Source organism: Sinocyclocheilus rhinocerous, unplaced genomic scaffold (genome assembly GCF_001515625.1).
Source record: "Sinocyclocheilus rhinocerous isolate Xijiao unplaced genomic scaffold, SAMN03320098_v1.1 scaffold153, whole genome shotgun sequence".
Taxonomy (NCBI): domain Eukaryota; kingdom Metazoa; phylum Chordata; class Actinopteri; order Cypriniformes; family Cyprinidae; genus Sinocyclocheilus; species Sinocyclocheilus rhinocerous.
The window spans coordinates 2,818,539-2,841,525 of record NW_015660878.1 but is presented as its reverse complement, the minus strand read 5'-3'; the positions used below and the strand labels follow the sequence as shown (position 1 = coordinate 2,841,525).

General features: G+C 37.7%; 1 protein-coding gene across 1 annotated transcript in view; it reads right to left on the bottom strand.

Annotated features, from left to right (window-relative positions):
• Nucleotides 1-13,398, bottom strand: part of LOC107725642 (collagen alpha-1(VII) chain-like) — a 61,613-nt gene extending 48,215 nt beyond the window's left edge. Inside the window, exons 1-5 of the mRNA XM_016534982.1 lie at nt 13,179-13,398; nt 6,184-6,364; nt 5,850-6,009; nt 1,317-1,410; nt 374-547 (exon numbers count right to left, since the gene is read on the bottom strand). Coding sequence (XP_016390468.1) covers nt 374-547; nt 1,317-1,410; nt 5,850-6,009; nt 6,184-6,364; nt 13,179-13,254 — 685 coding nt within the window. The 5' untranslated portion in view covers nt 13,255-13,398. The remainder of the gene's footprint in view (nt 1-373; nt 548-1,316; nt 1,411-5,849; nt 6,010-6,183; nt 6,365-13,178) is intronic.
• Nucleotides 13,399-22,987: the final 9,589 nt, after the last annotated feature.

The window sequence follows — 22,987 nt, the reverse complement described above, 5'->3', positions numbered from 1 at the left end:
AACCGAATTTAAAATGCATAGTGTAACAATGAATTGATAAGTGTTATAATGTATTAACTGTGTTACAGTTATTTATGATATTGTACAATGCATTATATGGTGCTTTACAAGGCATAATTATTGCATTAAAACTACTTTTATAACGCATTATACATAAAGGCTTTAAGTAAAGTGTTACCTAAAACTGTTCACATAAATCTCCCATTTATTTTTATGGTATCTTCTGTAAAGCTTGTCTAAGGGAGCAAAAGTAGCCAAGGAGGTGAGGGTTTAGTGAAGCTGAACTGTAATGACTGCAACAAAAACCTTTGGCTACAATCAATTAATCAAGATAAGTTTCATTTTTCATTAGCAAAACTCATGGAGGTTTTACCAGGTGGCTTTTGTTTAACAGGCCGGGGAGGTTCTGAAGCAGTGAAGCAGATGCGACGAGACAGTTTGGGCAGAAGGTTCTCCAGGAAGGAGAAATCTGGGCTGAGCAGTAGATGTTCCTCATGGGGTTCTGTGACGATTTTTCTCATCTCAGCTTGATTGGCGTTCCTCACCCCTGATAGACACACAACACCAGTCAAAATAACACAGATTCTACACAGTTTGACATCATCATTTCTTACATATTATGGAATCAGGGCACGTTGCAGGTCAAACTCGAACCTTCATCCCCCATATGAGCACCACTACTATTCATTAACCACTATGTCACAACTCCAACGTGACTTTATTTTAAAATTGTCATAACATGGAGGCCATGTGTGTGTGTGTGTGTGTGTGTGTGTGTGTGTGTGTGTGTGTGTGTGTGCATAGAAATGACCCTCATGTGTCTCAGGCCTGCTGAAGTGTTATCAGACAGTGTATCAGCTGTAAAGTGATGATGGGAGAACATCACGGCATGTCACCCTGCTGTACATGTGTCTCAAAGATGTGTCAAATGGCCTGATATATTCATGTCTCTCTGGGAAAACTGATTAGAAAGGCAGGACACGGTGTCAGTGTGTGTGTGATGAAGGGAGGGGCAAGGAGGAATGGGCTTGATGAAAAATTACAGCAATTAGTCGGCCACCAGGTAATGAGCCATAATTATTTCAGCACTCTGGGCGTCAAAACAGAAAAAGCGTGAAAAAAGTCAAGGAAACAAGGCTGACACACACAAACATACACTTGTTTTGTGTCTTGCCTTGTTCACCAATATTACCATTCACTGTAAATCACTGCACTATAGTTACTCTGAGCCACACGTCAAAACATGAGAGAGTGCAAACAGACGCGTCATGCCCATTCAAACTACAACACAAACACTTCTGACACTTTCAACTCACCCACAGCAAACAGGGAAATCCCACTATCTGTTACAGCTTTAGCTGGACCGTCCACCGGATCATCTGATTGGCCATTAGTGATCAGAACAGCAATCTGAGGCCCAAAAAAAAAGAAGAGAAAAACATAAAGTGATGCTTTAGTGATCCCAACATGCAAAAGGGTGAATCTCACACTCAAATATAAGCTTAATTGTAGTTATAATTGTCACAATGCAAAAAATGTTAATGGTCGTTAAAAATTTGCTTTCTTTTTGTATAATATCTTAATACTGGAAGGAAAAAACTACATTTAATGAACTGGACATATTAACTACAGAAATACAAAGCTACTTTTAGTGCAAACGGAAAAAAATAATAAAACTGGGTCAAACTTGAAGATCCCCCGGCTTTTTTTTTAAAATCACAAATCTAGCAAAATTCAAAGATGTACAGAAATATATTAAAGGGTAAATCTCACGAAGCCTGTCGAGAAAGTCCAACTTGTATTTAACCTTAATGGAAAAAGGTTGCACTTAATTTTACAGTACTTACAGTGTACTTACACAGCAACTGTTATATGATGTTATATGATGGAACTACATGGACTTAAAATGGGTTAAGGTTAGGTTTGGAGTCAGTTATTATAGTAAGTACATTGCACATAAATGTAGAACAGGACTGTAAAATAAAATGTTAACAGGAAAAAGACAAATTATATTTTGCTTATAGAAAATGAGGCCTACATTTATAGTAGGAACATTACATTTTTGCATTGTGACATTTTCAGGACGATCAGGCATTTTTTTTCCACTCCAATTTTAGTTACAAAAATGCATCAACACATACTTTTACTATCCTATTATTTTCAACAATGATTCTCGTTACTGTAATATATTACCATAATGCATTACAGTAATCTGAGAGGTGAAATATGCTTATATGTCATGAAAAATATAATTTATTAAAAACAACAACATTATTGTCTTCATGTAGATTTTTTTCCTTTTGATTTTTGGTGTGAAATATGACTGGGACTTTTTCTTGTCAGCTTTCATGAAATCCACCCAAAAGTGTGCATTTTTGTTAAAGGACTCAATCTGCCATTAAGAGCATCACGCTGATACTGATGCCCTTGAAAGCACACAGCATGAATTATCATCTCATTGCATACATAATTCCCCAACCGCAGCAGATCCAAACCTGCAAAGTCGCTTACACTCACAAATGAGTATTCTGAAAAGGAAACATCTCCTGGGTCACCTAAAGTTCGCCAGCATTGGTCGCGCTGCGTCTGGGTTAGTCTTTATGCACTCTACACTAGCATGCCATTACAGTGTATGTATGTGATGAGAGTTTTAATAAAAGGTGAAATCTCTGCAGTTCATTATAAACGGCCGCTCATTTCTCCACACCAGGTGCTCTACGGCAAAACCAGCAGCTGTGTGCGGTTTGGAATCCTAATCAAGCCCTAAATTAGAATGGGTGGGACACTGCGGTGTGCACTGCAGCTCAGGACGTGATGTCCTGACAGAATCAATGGAGTGATTGCAGGTGCAGCTCTTTGAGATATATAATTAGAAGGTTGTTCTGTGTATATGTGACGGGATGTTTCATTTGGAAATGTAGCATTTAAATACTTTGCTGCAGTTTTAATCATGTACAGATATCACTGAGATTCAGTATTGAGGTGCGAATGAGGTGCAAATAAAACAGTACAAGATGTGACCATGACAAGCAGCATGACTTTGTCATTTGATTGGTTTACATTTATGCATCGTCATGCTAGGTGCACTCTTTATTGGCATCTATGCTTCCATGAAGAACCTTTAACATCCATGAAATCTTTCTATTCAGCAAAGGGCCCTTTATAGAGTCTTAACACTAAAGGTTCTTTATTGGCATCTATAGTTTCATGAAGAACCTTAACATCCATGGAACCTTTCCAATCCACAAAAGGTTCTTTATGGTGGAAAAATGTTCTTCAGACTACTGAAATGTTCTCCACTAAGAAAAAAATGGTTCTTTTAGGAACTGAAAGGCATGAACAAGTTTCTCCAAGTCTTGACTGGAAACAAAACATCTAATTCTTGCAATGTTTTTGAGATGATAGTATGCTGATTTAGTATGCTGAGCACCAGGTGCTCTACGGCAAGACCAGCAGCTGTGTGCGGCTTGGAATCCTAATCAAGACCTAAATTAGGATGGGTGGGACACTGCGGAGCAGAGTGTGTGCACTGCAGCGCAGGACGTGATGTCCTGACAGAATCAATGGAGTGATTGCAGGTGCAGCTCTTTGAGATATATAATTAGAAGGTTGTTCTGTGTATATGTGACGGGATGTTTCATTTGGAAATGTAGCATTTAAATACTTTGCTGCAGTTTTAATCATGTACAGATATCACTGAGATTCAGTATTGAGGTGCGAATGAGGTGCAAATAAAACAGTACAAGATGTGACCATGACAAGCAGCATGACTTTGTCATTTGATTGGTTTACATTTATGCATCGTCATGCTAGGTGCACTCTTTATTGGCATCTATGCTTCCATGAAGAACCTTTAACATCCATGAAATCTTTCTATTCAGCAAAGGGCCCTTTATAGAGTCTTAACACTAAAGGTTCTTTATTGGCATCTATAGTTTCATGAAGAACCTTAACATCCATGGAACCTTTCCAATCCACAAAAGGTTCTTTATGGTGGAAAAATGTTCTTCAGACTACTGAAATGTTCTCCACTAAGAAAAAAATGGTTCTTTTAGGAACTGTTCACTGAAAGGTTCTTTAGAGAACCAAAATGGTTCTTCTATATGGCATGGCATCTCCTTTTGGAACTTTCATTTTTAAGAGTATAGTTGGAAAAGGCTCTTTAGATTTTAAAAATGTTCTTTACAATAAGTCCTTTTAAGAACAGTTCACTGAAAGGTTCTTTGGGGAACCAAAACTTGTTCTTCTATGGAATCACTGTGAATAAACTCCCTTTTGGAACCTTTATTTTTAAGTGTGTAGCCCTGACCACTTCCAAATGTCTTTGGTTCACAATCCTGATCCTCATAACTGCACATTAAACATCAAATATCTTCTGATTGGCTGTGATTGTGTCATATCGTGCAGCAAATTGTGGTCAGTGTGGACCGGGGACGTGCACAGACATTTTGAGGGGTAGGGGCTCAAGTGGAAAAAAGGGCACTTCTCATATTTATTTTAATTTTATTTTTCTAATCAAAACGTTAAATATATTAGGGGTGTGCGATATTACCAAAAAATATATCTCAATATTTTCTGGGACTTTATTGATAACAATAATTAGATGATATTTTGCTGAGTGTGTTATTGTGCTGATATCTTAAGGACTGCCGTGGACAGCTGACTCCTAAAATGTTTGATATTCTTCATATTCTGTGTGGTGATCAGTTCACAGCAGTGATAGAAATTAATCTTTTCAAATAAGTTTAAATAGATTTTTACCTTTTAAATGAAATCAGTATTGTCAAAATCCATCTTTGCAATGAAGAGAAAACACAGAAGCTGCATTAGAAGGGGCATTTAGATGCATTTACACACTGTTTAATGAAGGACATGAATGTATTTAACCTGCAGTTACAAATGCATTCATACAGTTTTGATATTTTAAACATAAAACATTGAATACTGATCATGGATGTTAGCAAGACAAATTAACTATAATTGCCTTTTGTCTTTTGGGTAATTAGCTGTAAATTCGAGGCACAGGTAGCTTTTAGTCTTTTGTTCCTCACCACTCACTTCCACACCAAGACAAACACAACTGGAAAGGGAGGGAGGACTTCACTTGGTCCTCACTGCAGAACACAAGATCCAGGTGGCCAGGTTGGATCCAGAACTCCTCCCACCTTACATATACCTAAACCTATACCCGTCTCCACCCCCTGATCCCTAAACCCACCCATCTCCACCCCTAAACCTACCATCTCCACCCCCTAGATGTGGATCCAACCCCGCCCCCTGGATCTTTGTTCTGCAGTGAGGGGATACTGGCTCTGCCTGATGCGCATGTGCCGATCAATGTGTGCTACACTGCTGTGCTGCGCCTGCGCGGAGGGGCGTCGGAACTCGACAGTCTCAACATTTCCCGACCCGACCTGATATTTTGATTTTTGATTAGTTTGACAGGGAAAGCTGTGGGCAAACAGAAACACACACACATGCGCACATATAGCTATACATATATTAATTTATCAAAAAAAAAAGACACTCCCCAGAAAAAAAGGGCACTTTCTCTCGAGGAAGAAAAAGGGCAGGTGCTCAAGCCCCCTTTTATGTCTATGTGTGCACGTGCCTGGTGTGGACAAACTGATTGTTGTGTTAAGGCGCTTAAAATTTTGAGTAAATATGCAATGTCGTATAAAAGCCATTTTAAAATCTCTGTTGTGCCTCTAACATGGGTTTTGTTGTGTGTGAACTTGTCTTTTTTATTTATGAAGCACTTATAATGCAGCATCTGTGGTCTTTTTCTCTCGCAGTTGGGTTAGGCATGAAAAAGGTGTTTTGAAGTGATTGTGATTGAAGCGTCACACCTTTGGGGCGTTGTCTCTGATGATAGAAGGACTGAACACAGACTCGACAAGGAATTCCAATGCCAAGCCGGTGCGGCTGTTGCCTCCCTCATATGGCACCTCCTCCACTGCTCTCAGCACTTCCTCCAGAGTCGAATAATCCGTCAGAGCTATACGCATCCTAAACAAGGACACAGCCAGATGCATGGAATATTCAAGCAGTCAATTTGTGCTTACTGAGGTCAGGAATGTACACATTATATATTATAGTGTTTTATTCTCTCATAATCATTTTCATAGCAGAAATCGTCTCTCCGTTGTGCAAACACTAACCCGCCTCAGTATGTATACTGACCTGGGCAAGTCTGAATAGACAGTCACTCCAAAGCGAATGCCTTCCTGTCCAACCACACTTCCCTGGAAGGCTCGGATGATGTCCGCTATGAACTCTTTGATCTGCTGGAAGCTGGACGGACCCACTGACCAGGAATCATCCACCAGGAACACAATATCAGCAGGCATGGCTGAACGACATACTGAAAAAGAAAAAAAGAGACTGGCTTTATAAATGGACTTGTTCTAATAAGATGGTTAATATTTAATATTGAGAAAGTTAGGCATACTTCAGGGGAATTGGACACATACACACCACAGAAACCTGATTTGTTTTGAAAGCAAGATGGATTTCAGTATTATAAATCATAGAAGATAAACACAATAGGGGTATTTCATTAGTGCAATAAAAAGCCTTGTCTATTACAAGTCATATTTTTTTTAATTGACTTTATTTATGTTAAATTAGAGAATTCTTCTTCCAGGGCTCATACATAAAATGAACATTAAATGAATTTAATGATTTATTAATTAGTTTGAATTAATAAATAAATTGAATTTATTTATTAATTAAAACAAATTAATTTAAATGATATTTAAATCAAATATAATTATTGATAGGTAACCTTTGAAATATTGATTAATTATAATATGCCAATTAAAAATATATAACTGATAATATCCCGCACATTTTGAGTATAGTAATGAAAAAATATGAAAATATTATGGTAACATTTTACAATAAGGTTCCACTTGTTAACATTAGGTAATTACATTAGTCAACATGAAATAACAATAAAAAAAAATACTTCCAAAATATTTATTAATATTAGTTAATGTTAATTTCAACATTTACTAATACATTATAAAAATTAGTATCTGTTAATATTATTTAGGCTAATGGACCTGAGCTAACATGTAACAATGAACATTGTTCATTTTTTACATTTAATTTTTTTTTTACTAACGTTACACTGTCACAAATGTATTGCACATTGTTAGTTAATGTTATTGCATTAATTAAAGTGTTATCACAATTATTTAAATGATACTACTCTCAAAAATCAATCAAATATGAATTTTCCTGATTGTATTTTAGTTATGCTTAGTATGAAATTAAATTGCATTTTTGCATCATATTTCAATAAAATTCAGGAACTGAACTGACTTGACATTCTTAGTTCAATTTTGAATCATATTTTTGAAGGGCGCAACCTCATTCTTATCAAGGCCTTCTTGTTCACACCCAGCAACAATGTGTTTGGCCACCATTAGATGGCAGTGTACACTCAGAGAAAATATAGATTTTAAGAGCTGGTAAATTTATGCCAAGTGACCTGCACTTTAGAAAGCACATTAAACAGGAACAGCAGCTAAAGGCTCAGAATAAGTCCTGATCAGAAGAGAAGTCCAGTCATCCAGTGCTTGTTATGGTTTCATATGACCTACAATTCCAGGATGTTTTCTGAGCTTCTTTTCTAGTAGTGTGCATCCTTAAACTGCATCCAAATATTCATTTATTTCTATCTTTGATTGGTGCAAATGTGGCCTTGGTCATGAGGTGATTGCACAATCACTGTGAAACTTGTAATGGCTGGCACTAAGTGGACTGCAGATGTCCTCTGAATCAGATAACTCTCCAAAGATGAGCTGTTTTAGGCAGGAGCTAATCAGTACTAGATTAGACTTAATAGCAGCGGACAATGTACAGCCAGATCTCACAGATGAGAGAACATAGTTTCACACACCCACACCTAAAATAAACAAAACTGAAGACGACAAGTACATCCCAAGCTTTTCAACACCTCTAACTCACTCTCAGAAGAAGGATTTGAAATGTTCTCCCATCCCCCCCCAAACACCACAAGATGACATACGCTATTATAAAATCAGAACACAATAGAGCTCTGGAAACAAAAGTATATGCATTAAACGGCACAATGTTGTTGATCATCTGGAAGGAACTACATAAAAAGTTCAGTCTCATTTCCGGAAAGGTTGCTGCACAGAGTTGGGAAAATCTGTGCCACCCACAGCAGAAGGGAACAAACACTGCAGGCTTTAATGATTTATCACTCATATACAGCATTCTAAAAGAGAAAACTGCTTTCATGCAATAGGGAAGTTCATCAAAAGCAAACTTTAACGGTCCAGTGAGGATACTCTCTGCAGGCAGCGCTGAGGGGTCTAGAGGCATTCTATTTAAATTAATGTGATGAACATGTTAAGTCAAAAGTAATCTAAAAGTAGTCTGATTATATTACCTAAAACTGACTACAATGTTTTGTCATGTAAGTAACGGACTAAAATTTACAAGTAATTTCCCAGCACTGGCTCCTGGACAGTGTGTGGTGCTACTTGGATTCAGGTCTGGGGAATGTGAGGACCAGTCGATGTCATCAATGCCTTCGTCATCCAGAAACTACGCACTCCGGCCACAAGAAGCTGGGCATTGTCATGCAGGAACCCAGGGCCCACTGCACCAGCGTAAGGTCTGACAGCAGCTCTGAGGATTTCATCCCGGTACCTAACAGCAATAAGGTTACCATTGGCTAGCTAGTTTTGATGCTCACTGGCAAATGCCAATTGAGCTGCATGGTCCTGTGTTGTGAGCACAAGTCCCACTACAGGACGTCAGGCCATCATGCTACCCTTATGGAGCCTATATCTGACAGTTTGGCCAGAAACATGCACACCAGCAGCCTGCTGGAGGTCATTTTTTGAGGACTCTTGCACTCCACTCTGGTGCTCCTCCTGTTACTCCTCAAACAAATGAGCAGATACCGGTCCTGCTGCTGGGACGTTGCTCTTCTACAGCCCTGTCCAGCTCTTCTTGTGTAACAAACCATCTCCCAGTATCTCCTCCATGCTCTTGAGACTGTGCTGGAAGACACCTAAATCTCCTTGCATCACCATGTATGAAAGTGCCATCCTGGAGAAGCTGGACTACCTGTGCAACCTAATTGGGTTGCAGGTACTGCCTTATGCTACAAGCAGTGAGAACGACCCTAACACAATATACAAAACTAGGGACAAAACAGTCAGGAAGGATAAGGAGAGAGCAATTGTCTGTGACCACCACTTGCAAAACCATTCCCTTTTTGGGGGGTTTTCTTGCCGTCGCCTCTCCAGCACACCTGTTGGTGAACCAAAGCACCAAAGTAGGTGCTAGTACTACTGCAAGTACTACTGCAAAATAGGTGAAACTGATTCACAATCACTTATGCTTCCTAACTGGAATGTTTAAATGACTTGGGCTGTGTCCGAAATCTCCCCCTATACCCTTAAAGGGGTCATGAACTGCCTTTTTTATTTTGTACTGTTCTCTGAGGTCCACTTATAATGTCATCAAGATTTTTACATCAAAAAACCTCATAATTTAGAAGTAATAGGCAATTTTCTGTCCTGTTTTGACCCCCCAATCAGAACGCTCCGTTTGAATAGGCGTAGCAGATTGTAGACTCGGAAGTAAACGCCCACTGCTATGATTGGCTAATAATTGAGTGTTTGACAGCCTACATCCTTCACAGATGGATGCTGCTGTCATTTAGGATAAAAACGCATAAATACTCAGTACATATCAAACGATCTGTAATGACAGACAAAGCAATAGTGATCACGTAATAAAAACAGTTACTTGCACTTGTGACATCATATCCAATATAGTCGGCACAGCATCGTCTTTTAGTTTTAATATTTCTAAAATGAAGTGAACAAAGGACCAAGTTCTGACACAGTCTGGAACTTCATTAAAAAAAAAAGTTAATCAAATAAAGTTAATCGTTTGGTGTCTGCGTAGACCTGTGTTTGCCACTCTTGTCATTTACCTACTATGTGCACAAATCGGTGGGTGGGGCTAAACAGGCAGTGATGTAGAAGCAGGTGTTGACTCGGAAGTAAACGCCCACTGCTATGATTGGCTAATAATTGAGTGTTTGACAGCCTACATCCTTCACAGATGGATGCTGCTGTCATTTAGGATAAAAACGCATAAATACTCAGTACATATCAAACGATCTGTAATGACAGACAAAGCAATAGTGATCACGTAATAAAAACAGTTACTTGCACTTGTGACATCATATCCAATATAGTCGGCACAGCATCGTCTTTTAGTTTTAATATTTCTAAAATGAAGTGAACAAAGGACCAAGTTCTGACACAGTCTGGAACTTCATTAAAAAAAAAAGTTAATCAAATAAAGTGAATCGTTTGGTGTCTGCGTAGACCTGTGTTTGCCACTCTTGTCATTTACCTACTATGTGCACAAATCGGTGGGTGGGGCTAAACAGGCAGTGATGTAGAAGCAGGTGTTGATCATTTTCTGCGGAGGCAGTGTTTAGTCACACTATTACGTCATAAAGTGGCACATTCCGCAACCTATCGTTTTGGCAGACGGCTTCAATATAAGCTGTTTTTAGACTAACGAGAAAGTTTTGATGTTTTTATAGCACAATGACCTCTTATTTATCAAAAGATCAAGGAAATTTTGATTTCTCAGTTCATGACCCCTTGAAATCGGGCACTGCCATTTGTAGTGGTGTACAAAACCATAGTGGACATTATCAAGTGCAAACGTTCAATCCCATAATGCACCGCAATAACGAGTGTGCAACAGATGTGCACTCAACTGCTAGATAATACCCATAATGCACTGTGAGGGATTCCCACGTCGCACCAGAAGATGGCGCCTGTAGCTGAATAAGCGATTTCGAACACAGTATCGTTGTTATACTGTGATGAAAGTTTTCTTTACTTTTTTGAGCAGTGTATTTTCTTAGTGTTTATATTCAATCTCAGTCTAAGAGAATTATTTATTATCATTATTTTTTAACTGATAGTGATAACTTCAACCCACAAAAGAGCCACAATGCAGCACTGCCACGTCAGGACAGACTCTTCATCGTATACAGCACAATAAACAGATCATCTTCAGTTTGACTTTCTAGATACATCTCACCCGCAGCCACAGACCGTGCAGTTATGTGCGTAGAGGATTACACTAAAATCATCTGCTGCTAGATTAAAATCATCAGCCTGTGAAGATGATGTGGTTTAACATGATGCAACTTAAAAGAGCTCAATTCAGTGCTGACTCATAAAGTCAGTGAAGAAATAAGGTTATTAAGCAAACATTTACTTAATTTTAAAGCATCTGGCAGGCCATTACCATGACAACAAGGCCTTGACAGCAATGAAAAGTGACTGCCTGTGTATTTACAGTTATAAGGGTTGATTACCGGGGTTAGATGACTCGTGCTTTTACAGTACATTTAACAGGATTTCGACATAAAGCAGGTGCGATGCTGAAAGAGCACAAGGACGTGACCTTGGAAAGTACGTTCTTTCCATTTCATAGTCAAGTGTCTGTCACTGCAAACAGCAATTTTGAAGAGGTGTGGAAAATTACAGTGTTTCAGGGCATTAGAGCCTCAGTCAGTAATTGGTCCTGACAGACTGCTCTAAAACCATCCTGCATGAATTCAATATGTTTCACATTCTCGCTCTTTCCCACTCTGTCTGTCTCTCTCTCCCTCACACACACAGTTCAAGGTGAAACATAAACACGCACACACTGATTTCTTTGCAGACGGATCTGTGGTGATGGAAATCAGAGAGGGGTACAGTGATTTATCTGAAAAGGCTCAAACCAAAGGTATCAAGCTGCAGGAGGTGTGCAGATGGCCCGCAGACAGAACCTGCTGACTCAGCAGGACACATGTGGAAAGAACTCTGTGTCCACTTCAACTCCACATGTACAGTCTCTTCAGGTGTGCAGACAGACGAGAACTGACACACATGGACATGATTGAAGACGGACTTCCCTATTGCGAAACTTCATGCAACATAAGAAATTTGTAAGGGTGTGGGGATTCATCAAAGACATTTATATTTTTGGGGGCTTTTTCCAGGACAAAAATAGTACAGAGCGACAGCAGTAAAAGTCAAATAAAATAAAATGATTTGAAAAGATAAGATAAGCACTGACATGGAAGTAACTGATTAATTATTCAATTCATTAAATAGAATAAAATAAAATAAAAAAATGAAAAACATCAAAAGAGAAAAATCTGATTAATGATTAATAACTCAACTAATAAAATAAAAAAAATTGAAAAGATAAATTGCTCTAACACTGAAGTAACGGATTAATTATTCAAGTAATAAATACAAATAAAATTAAATTAAATTTTAATAGACAAAAAGCACTGACATTGAAGTAATTGATTATTCTGTAAATGATTCAACTAATAACAAAATTGAATAAAATACAAATATAAAAAATACAAAAAAATATGCAACTACAAATACATAACAACATATAAAACAAAGTAAAACATAAAATAAAGGGGGCTTTTTTCAGGACAAAAATAGTACAGAGTGACATCAGTAAAAGTAAAATAAAATAAAATGAAAATTTAATTAGATAAGCACTGACATGGAAGTAACTGATGAATTATTCAACTAATAAAATAAAATAAAATAATTAAATTGAATAGATAAAAAGCTATTTAGTGATTAATTATTCAACTAATAAATAAAATAAAATAAAATAATATAATTTGGTGTTTCTGTTGTCTAACTTCAGCATACGTATTTGTCTGGTCCAACTTATTAACTAGGATCTAGCATATCAACTTATCTATATATCATTTAAAAAATAATTTATATGAAATTCTGGAGTAAACATTTCTTAAATGCTAGTCAAATCCAGAACTAAAGAAATAAGAAGGAATTTACAACATTTACATTTTTTCTTCTTGGAAGTTTTCCTTCTTTTTCACTTTTAACTCGCATCCTAACACAAAAGGTTGTATATCATTATGTCTACTGAGATTAACTCAATTTTAGTTGCTCACCAAATTTTACCCGCATTTAGTGCTTGGCAAGTGTTCATTTTGGACCCTGCCTGCAACCTTTTCAGAGTGTGATTGATTGAAGGGCGGTATATTGGCAGTTCACTGGGGACTGAAGAGGCCCTATCGCATGTAGATAAAGCGTGAGTCAGCAGTCTACCTTCAGCCTCTGCAGTGGCGCTTTGATAGAAGAGAGACAGAGACAAGAGGAAGATCCACATGCCGCAATATCCCATTCTCTCTCTCTCCCGTCCTCCGACTCTCTCTTTCGTTCCCTGTCCTCCCCCTCTTATCTCTTTGCCGGCAGATCCTCTTCTTTGGACTGATGTCCTGAGACGGGCTTGTTCTCCGCTTTATTTAGCTGCTACGCTCTCTCCCTTTTATCTGTAAAACAGAGGAAGAGAGATCGGTATCATCATACATATGCATATACACACATTCAGAATAATCGTTTTGATCTATTCTGTTAGTAGAGTCAATGTTTTTCTCTCTCTCTCTCTCTCTCTCGTCCTCCGACTCTCTCTTTCGTTCCCTGTCCTCCCCCTCTTATCTCTCTGCCGGCAGATCCTCTTCTTTGGACTGATGTCCTGAGACGGGCTTGTTCTCCGCTTTATTTAGCTGCTACGCTCTCTCCCTTTTATCTGTAAAACAGAGGAAGAGAGATCGGTATCGTCATACATATGCATATACACACATTCAGAATAATCGTTTTGATCTATTCTGTTAGCGGAGTCTGAATCTTCGCTGAAAATCGCCTGTATAATCCGGCACATTTATCCTGTCAGATATGGCTGCGCAGGCCTGCTGAGCGCCGGTTAAGAAATGAATAGCACTTAGATAGAGACAGGTATTATTCAAATAAAAGATAATTGTTTAAGGTTAAGAAAGTTGTCTAACAATACAATGACAGTGACTCGGCACTTTCAGCAGGTTCTATCACACAACGTAGTTGACATTGAGGTCAGAGTATCACAACAAACCTGACCTTTGTGAAAGACACCAAGTGTGTAGTTCAACTTAACAGGCTTAGACTGCTCATTGATATTCATGTCTGTGTGTGGTCCAGAGCGTAAGGTGAGAACTGCAGTGAAAATACTGATCCTGTCATTCAGTACAGTCATTCTGAGTCAAGAATTCCAGAACAGAACTGCCTTCAGGACAGAAGGTTCCAGAATTGTTTTAAAAGATGGATGATGGTTTCCCCTCAAGGACACCAATTCTTTGATGTAACTTGTCCAAAAATCCATTTGTCTAAAATTCTCTTATCTGAAAGGAAAATTAGGTCTTTACCAGTGTATCAAGAAATTGCTAATTCTGTCATAATTTGGAAGTAGTCACACAAAAGCACCTTGTAATTGTGACTTTATATCTCAGAACTCCAAAATGATTTTTCACAGATTACTATATCTCAGGAACTGTGACTATATTTCTTGAAATTGTGGCTTTATATCATACAATCCTACAAAAGCTTACAATGTGACTGTGTTATAATTGTTACTTAATTTCTCATGATTATGACTTTATATCTTACAATGTAACTTCATATATCACACTGTGACTTTGTAACAACTGTGTCTTAATATCTCACAATATGACTTTTTAAGTCAGCTTAATGTCTCAGAATTGTGATTTAATATCTCATAATGTGACTGTCATAACTGTGACTTCAAATCTCACAATGTGATTCTTGTGATTGTGACTTTATGTCACAATAGCAAATGCATTTCTTTTGATTGACTATATCACAATTGCAACATTTCTTGTGATTAATATCTCACAATGTGATTTTGTCATAATTCATAGTCTGTCATAATCATGACTTTATATCTCACTTTGTGATTGTCATAATTGTGACTATTTCTTGTGAATGTGGCTTTATATGTCACAATAGCAACTTTATTTCTTGAGAATGTGACTATCACAGTTGCGACTTTATTTCTCGTGATTAATATCATACAAAGTGACTTAACATGCCATAATTCTGACTTAATAACTTATAATGTGACTATAGATCAGAATTGTGAATTAATATGTCACATTGTCTTTTTATGTGATCATTTTCATTTAATATCTCACAATATGACTTTATCCCCCGGTTTCACAGACAAGGCTTAAGTCTAGTCCCAGACTAAAATGTAAGTCTGAGCTGTTTTAACTGAAATTAACTTGCACTAACATCATATGACCCCTTTAAAATATATCAGTGCCTTTGTTTTGTCTCAAGACAAAAATCAAGCCTATTTTCTAAGGCACTTTATAAAAATTACTTTAATATCCAAATGTAACTATGGCCTAATCCTGGCTTAGTCTAAGCCCTGTCTGTGAAACCAGGCCATTATGTCACAATTATGACTTAAGTTCTTGTGATTGTGTTATATTGAATAACTGTGACTTGTCATATTTCTGACTTAATATCTCACACTTTGTCACTTTATATGCAATAATTGTGATTTAATATCTCATAATGTCACTTTACATGTCACAATTACTTTATTTCTAGTGATTGTGACAAGAAATATCTCACAATGTGACAATAAACAGGCTACTGTATTCTGTAGTTGAGGAGCTGTGAATCCTGGACCAACCGAATACATAACTGAAAACAAAATCTCCAAATTTCTGAGAAGCTTTAATTATGGCAAAATCTCTTCATCCTTGGAAATCACAACTAATTCCAAACTGTGAAAGCTCTTCAAGCAAAATCCAGAGGTGTCAGACAGGTGAACAGCTTTCTAGCCAAATAAACGCTGTCATTCCAAATACTGCGCTAACTAACTACACACCATACGGAATCAATGATCTTGCACAGAGCCGCTGGGGCTTTGTCAGGTTACATCTGTGGGGGATATTACAACTACAGAGTCTCTGTTCAGCCAACAGACAGCACTGTCAAGCTGTGCAGAAACCACAGCCATGCTAATGCAATGCTTTACTGCACAACTGCCACTTCTAATGTGCAGGAACGAGTCTGACAGTCCACAAAATTAATGCAGCTGCAAGGGTTCGATGACTTTAACTAACTTCTCTTGGGTGCACATGGGAGTCCATAAAGCATTTTTACATAGTGATAAAACTTTTTATTATGATCACGGACACTTCCATGCAGGTCAGATACCCTCAGCATACAAAATTAGCGGAGAAGGCATGTTTTCCTATCAGATGCAGTGGAACACAGCCAGATTTTTCATCAAGAAACTTCAGGGCCATGAGCTCGACACATACCATTCAAACTCAGTCCTGTTTGAGCATGTAACCTCAAGCACTTCTGTACCGCAGTCAGTTTACATGACTTTTCATAGACTCCGGTACTCTGGACGGGGCAGATAAGACTTTTTGAATTGCTGCACTTTGGAGGCCGCCGTCTGATTGTGCGATTTATGAATGAATCTGATTGAACAAGCGATAATTCGCATCAACGTACAGACAGGAAGGTGCTACCGCCGTGACTCAAGGGATATTTTTCTGACGCCTGCTGCACAGCAACTTGCATTCAGCAAAGTCATGCAGCAAAGAATGTAATCTCACGAGTGCAGGCCGACCGGAGAGGTGAGCGTTGTGCACTTTGAAGGATTATAAAGGTACAGGAGCCGACCCAAGCCCCTTTTTGCTCTCTCTGTAAACCCTGCTGTTTGTTAGTCATTTCTGAACACGGCCACTTCGCAGAAGATTATGTCTGCAGCTCTAAATTAAGTGTTACACACACACTAGGGCGAAAAACATTTCTTAAAAGCGTCCAAAAACACACTAGTGCACACACAGAGATGGCAATTGTTGTAGTCCATGAATGCGCTAATAGTGAATGCACTAAATCAAACATGAACACAAAGTTCAAAAGCGGCCATTCATGAGATAAGCCAGAAATCTTTAATTGCTGCTTCAGCGAAGAAAGATTTTAAGATAGTGGGAGGAACGTCCTCACAAAACATCTATTGTAGTACAAATATCCAAATGCATGCTCCCAATATTCGCTCGCTCACTATAAAAGCTGGAAAGGACGCTGTTTGCGGAGGCTTATCAGCTGCAGGAAGAGGCAGGCCGCCAGCGTGCAGTAATGAAGTGACTTTATGCGGTTCATCTATGACATTACGACTAAATCTGGAGTGCCGCTCGACTTCGAGGGGTGTGTAAAAGCCTGTGCATGGAGGAAAAAGCTATCAGACTGGAGACATCACCAACACACTCTACCAATTGGTTCAAGGCTTTTTAGTTGCATTAGCGGGGCTATTGAAGCCGTCAGATGCAGCGGTAAATGGAGTGGAACGGCATACGGTGGATGGAGTCTCTGATTTTGTTCTACAATTACCTAATCAAACAATGCATTAAACAAATAAATGAATTTGGGTCAAATCATGCTAGCTTTGATCAGTAGATGTTTGAGAAAATGAACATTAAAAGAGCACTTACAGTAGTGGTTCTCAACTGAAGGGTCATGACCCCAAAATGGTCTGTTTTGATTGGTTTGCGGTTAGTAGTAAAAAACAATGTTAAATGCTAATGCTACAATGCAAATATAATTAGGATAGCAACATAAATAGACATAGAAAACATTTCCCACATTGTTGTTGACATCAAAAGTCATGCATTCTCTACAAACTCTACAATATTTTAGAGTCAGTTCATATGTTGCTTGGTTGAAGCCAAATTAGACAGATGCCAACTTGGACAGGTTGCTTGGCATAGCTTCATCCTGAAAACTCATGAACAAAACAACACAAGGTAAAAGAAAATAGTAAAAACTGAATCTAGGTTTGGTACTGTGTTAAATCGCCACCTGACATCCAAGAATGTCTGGATCATGAAGTAAAACTAGTTGAGAACAACTCTGAGAAAATGGCCCACATCCAGAGTGCGCCAAAAAGAGAAAACGAACAAGAGAAACTTGGCAGAGAGCTAGATAGATATACTGCTTTCTGCATTGTGAGGCATTGGGCTGAAAAGTTCGTCTAGAAACCTTCACTCACCTTTCCAACTGTACCCTGCACCATGGTCCTCCTCTCAAATGCAAAACTGCTGCCTGCTTGAAACAGACCCAGTCTGCTGGCGATCCATTAGGTAATAATCCAATCCAAGAACAGGTTATGGGACTCCACACGCTGTAGTGCAACGTCCCAGGACGAGGAGTGTGAGAATCCAAGACGGCCTAGAAAGAGACGGTAAGAGGGTGTGTGAGAGAAAGAGAGAGTGAATGAATGAAGCAAATACCTCTGAAGGAGAAAGTTTAGGGGGTGTGGAAGAGCTACAACAGGTTGGCTCACAGTTACGGCAAGAAGATGGATTGAGAGAGAGAGAGAGAGAGTGAAACGGAGAGGAAAAGTAAGAAGAAAGAGAGAGAGCAGCAACTGAGAAGACATTACATATGTCTCTCTATAATTATACTATATATTTTATATATAAAATGTACATTAATTTCATATAAATTTTTTAAGGAAAATTATGCAGCCACTAAGAGGACATTGTGATGGAGATATTTCAGCACTTTTGCACTTGATTTCCAAACGTTTAGTTCTGTCGTGAAAGTATTGCATTCCCACGTCAACCTTTTTACTCTTGCAAACATTGGCAAAACTATTGTGTTTTCCCAATAAACTTTGCGTTCTCTTACAAAATCACTGAAATATAGTTTTTTGTTTCTCCCACCTTATATTATTTCTATTGCAAACGTTTTGTGAGCAAACACAAGTTTAGTGGGGGAACCCAAACTTTTTGTAAAAGAATGCAAAAGCATTGAAATAAATTTTTCTCTTATCATGTTCCTTTAGAGGCTTTTTTTCTGAATTTGTTGAAAATGTTTTATATGAAAAATATGCATGGTAATTGACTTTTAGCACTTTAGAGTTTGACTTTAACATTGATATGCTTTGAGATCTTGCACAATTGCTTGCATTTTTTTGGGCAACTAAGGTCACCTGAGTGGCAGCATGACATGAAAATCATACAGCAAATAATTACTTCCATCACTGCAATTCCAAAAATTACTGAACAAGGTACAGACAATCCTCAAACCTTCTTGAAGTCAAATCAAAAGCAATTTTGTTTGCATCTGTAATCTCTGGGGACAAAATTAGACACTTTGGAAAGTCTCTTGAAATTATTGCTGAAGTATGTGAGACCTCCCAAATGTGACTTTTGAAAAGCTGCAGCAGAAGTTGGGGTCAAAAAGGTGGACTTATTCCACAGAGAACATATAGCACCAGGGTTTTAAGATCTCACAAATAAAACTGCCAGACATGCCTTCCCGAGGAACTGCACTGGAGCAGCAGAGTAAAACACAGTAAATGCCCCGTTTGAACAGAGAAAGCGATATGAAAGGCTTTTAATGGTCTTCTGCAGGAATGCAGGGATGGAGTTTATTGGTTCTTGCCAGCTGTCACTCATGACACTATAATTCAGCAAGCCCTGCTCATAGACCTGACAAGCTGAAAACCTGTTCTGACCCTGAGGTCAAAGGTCTTGCATGGGGCATTCGTAAAGAGAAAAAAGGAGGGAGTAGTGACTGTAAAGAGTGTTGCATACATGCAAAAGAAGTTACAGATTTTTGTTTTATTTCAAGATGTGAATTTTATGAAACAAAAAGTAGAGAAAAAAATGATATATGAATTTGCATATAATTTATAATATACATATATATATATACACACACACAATACACAATATTTATATAAATTATTTATACAAATCAAACATCAATAATAAATAACATACATAAATATGTATAAAATAAAATAAATTTAATCACACTAAATGAACATGTTAAATGATAGCCCAAGAAATAATATTAACACTGACATGACATCGATTGAACTTCTGTTTCATCTCATACAGTATTAGCCAAGGATGATGTGATAGAGCACAATTTATGGAGTTAAAGCCCGTTCACACCAAGGATGATAACTATATTGATGACAATAAATATGAAGTTTTTATAATCATTCTAATTTTATGAGAATATTGGAGTCCACAACTATAATGATATCAACACAGAGGAACAATATCATTGGAATGACTTCAGAATCACTTTCCATTTTCCAGCTAATGCCATCTTGCTTCAAAATGAACATTTAAAGCACCAGACAGTATAACTGCAGCACATGCTTACAGCACATTATTGTGCATTGGTGCGGACACTCATATAGTGATTGTTATAGTTATCATTCTTGGTGTGAATGATTTTGGGCCTTTAACCAGAGCCCAAAACAACATCTCAGAGTTTTGAAAAATAGTGTGACACACTGTGTAATTGAAAGTCCCTCAGGTAGACCTAGGGAGACGCCACAACGGCGAATGTTACTGAGTTACTGAGGAAGAAGGCTTTATATGAGTAGAAGGACAGAGAGAGTTATAGTTATCATTCTTGGTGTGAATGATTTTGGGCCTTTAACCAGAGCCCAAAACAACATCTCAGAGTTTTGAAAAATAGTGTGACACACTGTGTAATTGAAAGTCCCTCAGGTAGACCTAGGGAGACGCTACAACAGCGAATGTTACTGAGTTACTGAGGAAGAAGGCTTTATATGAGTAGAAGGACAGAGAGCCAGACGGGATGGAAAGGTTGGAGAAATTGATTCCCAGTGTCCTCCTAGCCGGCCCACAGGTGTGCAGAGGCATGCTGGGCACAGTAAGGTCAGGCTTTCATGTCTCAGGACTTCTCTGGACACTGGGTCAGCTCTATCTATAGGGCGCCAAGAGAGCCATAAATCCTCATGACTGTGGGTGTCTGGAGGGATGAAGAGGCGGAGATCCAATGAAAAAAGAGGGATGACCAGACTGAAAGAAAAAAAGAGATTGCAGATTAACTGGCTTTGGGAGCTTGTTCATAACGCCAGGCAGCTTTACAGACCACTATACGTACATAACAATTGTAAAGATTTGGAGAACACTTGTACTTGAAACATTATATGCTACCATTCAAAATGACTGTACGAATTATTATTTTTTTTTTTTAAGAAATGAATACTTTTTTCAGCAAGGATACATTAAAGTGATTAAAAGTGACAGTAAAGACACATCTAGTGAAGACTGGAATAATAGATGCTGAAAATTCAGTTTTTGCCATCACAGGAATAAATTACATGTTAAAATATATTAAAATGGAAAAAAGTTATTTTAAATTGTAATAATCTTTCACAGTTTTACAGCTTTTTAAAATATATGTTTGATCAAATAAATGAAGCTTTGGTGAACACAAGACACTAAAAACAGAGAAAAAAAGCTTCCAATCGAGAGCCAATAAAAAATACATCTTAAAACAATTAAACCTAAAAAATAAATTTAGTGTTTGTTTATTTCATCAACCTTTAAGTAGACCTGCATGCTTTATCCCTGATTTATTTTGTGTTTTTTCTAAAATACTTGTATTCTATTCTCTTTTTTAATTATTTATTATTTATTATTTATAACCTGATCATGTCCTTTTAGATTCTGATTGGTCAGTTTCAGCATTTTGTGGTCCAACATTTTTTTTTTTACTAAATGACCACTAAAGTGTGTAATAAATTGCAGTTTCTCACAGATAATTTTCATATACTGTGCTTCCTCATCTCACAAAATAAAACAATGAATATTTCATATCCATTTCTTTATTTATTTGGTAAATATCCATACAAAAAGTCAAATAATGTACAGTCAATTTGGTCATTTTCACAAAATAAACCCCTTCTGAATGATAAAGACACGCATATATTATATCTCTGTCGAGGTTCATTTTGCAATAATGACTGTACATTACGCCTGACTGATTAACTCACATAATGCAAACAGTGCAATGGAGAAATAAGAGAATATATAAAAATAATATTTTGTTAAGATTGCTATGAGAAATGCCCAACTAAAGAACATTTGAGACTTACTTGAAAATTAATAATTTTAGGAACAATTTTACGAGATGAGTTTGAAACCTAAGTGGAAAAAATAGATCATAGCTAGGAAAACTTACTGTGTGATAATGGTGCAGTTATTGCATCATCAAGCAAGTATAAGCATTGAGGAATATGTGTTGAACAAAGCTGATAATGGCTAATCAGCCTGGGAAATATTAAACAGGCTTGTCTTCATAAACTAGCAGCTAATTGCTGTTTTTTTAATGCCTACAAATCCCCAAAGTGGTTCATACTGCAGCTGAAGTGTGTTTTGATTAAATTCAAGCTTTAGGCTCGAGTAAAAGCAGCGATGTACACAGGGATCAGTGCGAGAGAAACAAAGAAATCCAAAGAAATCTCTCCTGTCGGTCATATATTAGGAATTCACAGGGCTGGGCTGAGTTTCTGACATGTTGTAAAAACATCATTGACATGAGAGGTAATTGCTCCATTGGTACGCTAGCTTGATTTTACAGGCAGCCCCTCTTCACTGGCTGTCACCTTTTGTGTCTGTATACCACTCTCGTCAACACCATTTCATACATAGACCTCAAATGCATCACATCACCACAAAAGACTGTTTTCATGTTTTCAGCTGTTAGGAATAATAAAGAGCTATTGCTTCACATGCTCCTGGGAGAAATAAAATCCAATTGGATGATGTATAGATTTAATGTAATGCTGAAATCTTAATTATAAGTTCATTTTCTGTGCTCCGTTGGCCCCAACAGTTCATTATTCTGCCCTGCAGTGCCTTTCCGACTCCACTTTAATTGTGTTTTCGACGTGGAATGAGTTCAAAGTCCATGTTTAAATAATGTGCCTGCCTTAGTTTAGCTTTTGGGGGAAAAAAGTATTGATTGATGTAACATAAACACAAGTGCCTCATTTAAAGTTATGGAAGTGTGTCTGCAGAGAGATGAAATAAGGAGAGCTGTGGAGTAGTAATATGGCGCTTGAATATTAATATAACATTACAGTTGTGTGTGTGCATGTCTGTGGTCTCTGGCACAACTGGCAGGTTGTCTCTATCAAGATAAATCAAGGACTTGTTGCCCACGTCACTCAAAAAAAAAAAAAAAAAAGTATCCCCTGCTGGCAGGTACGTGGCACA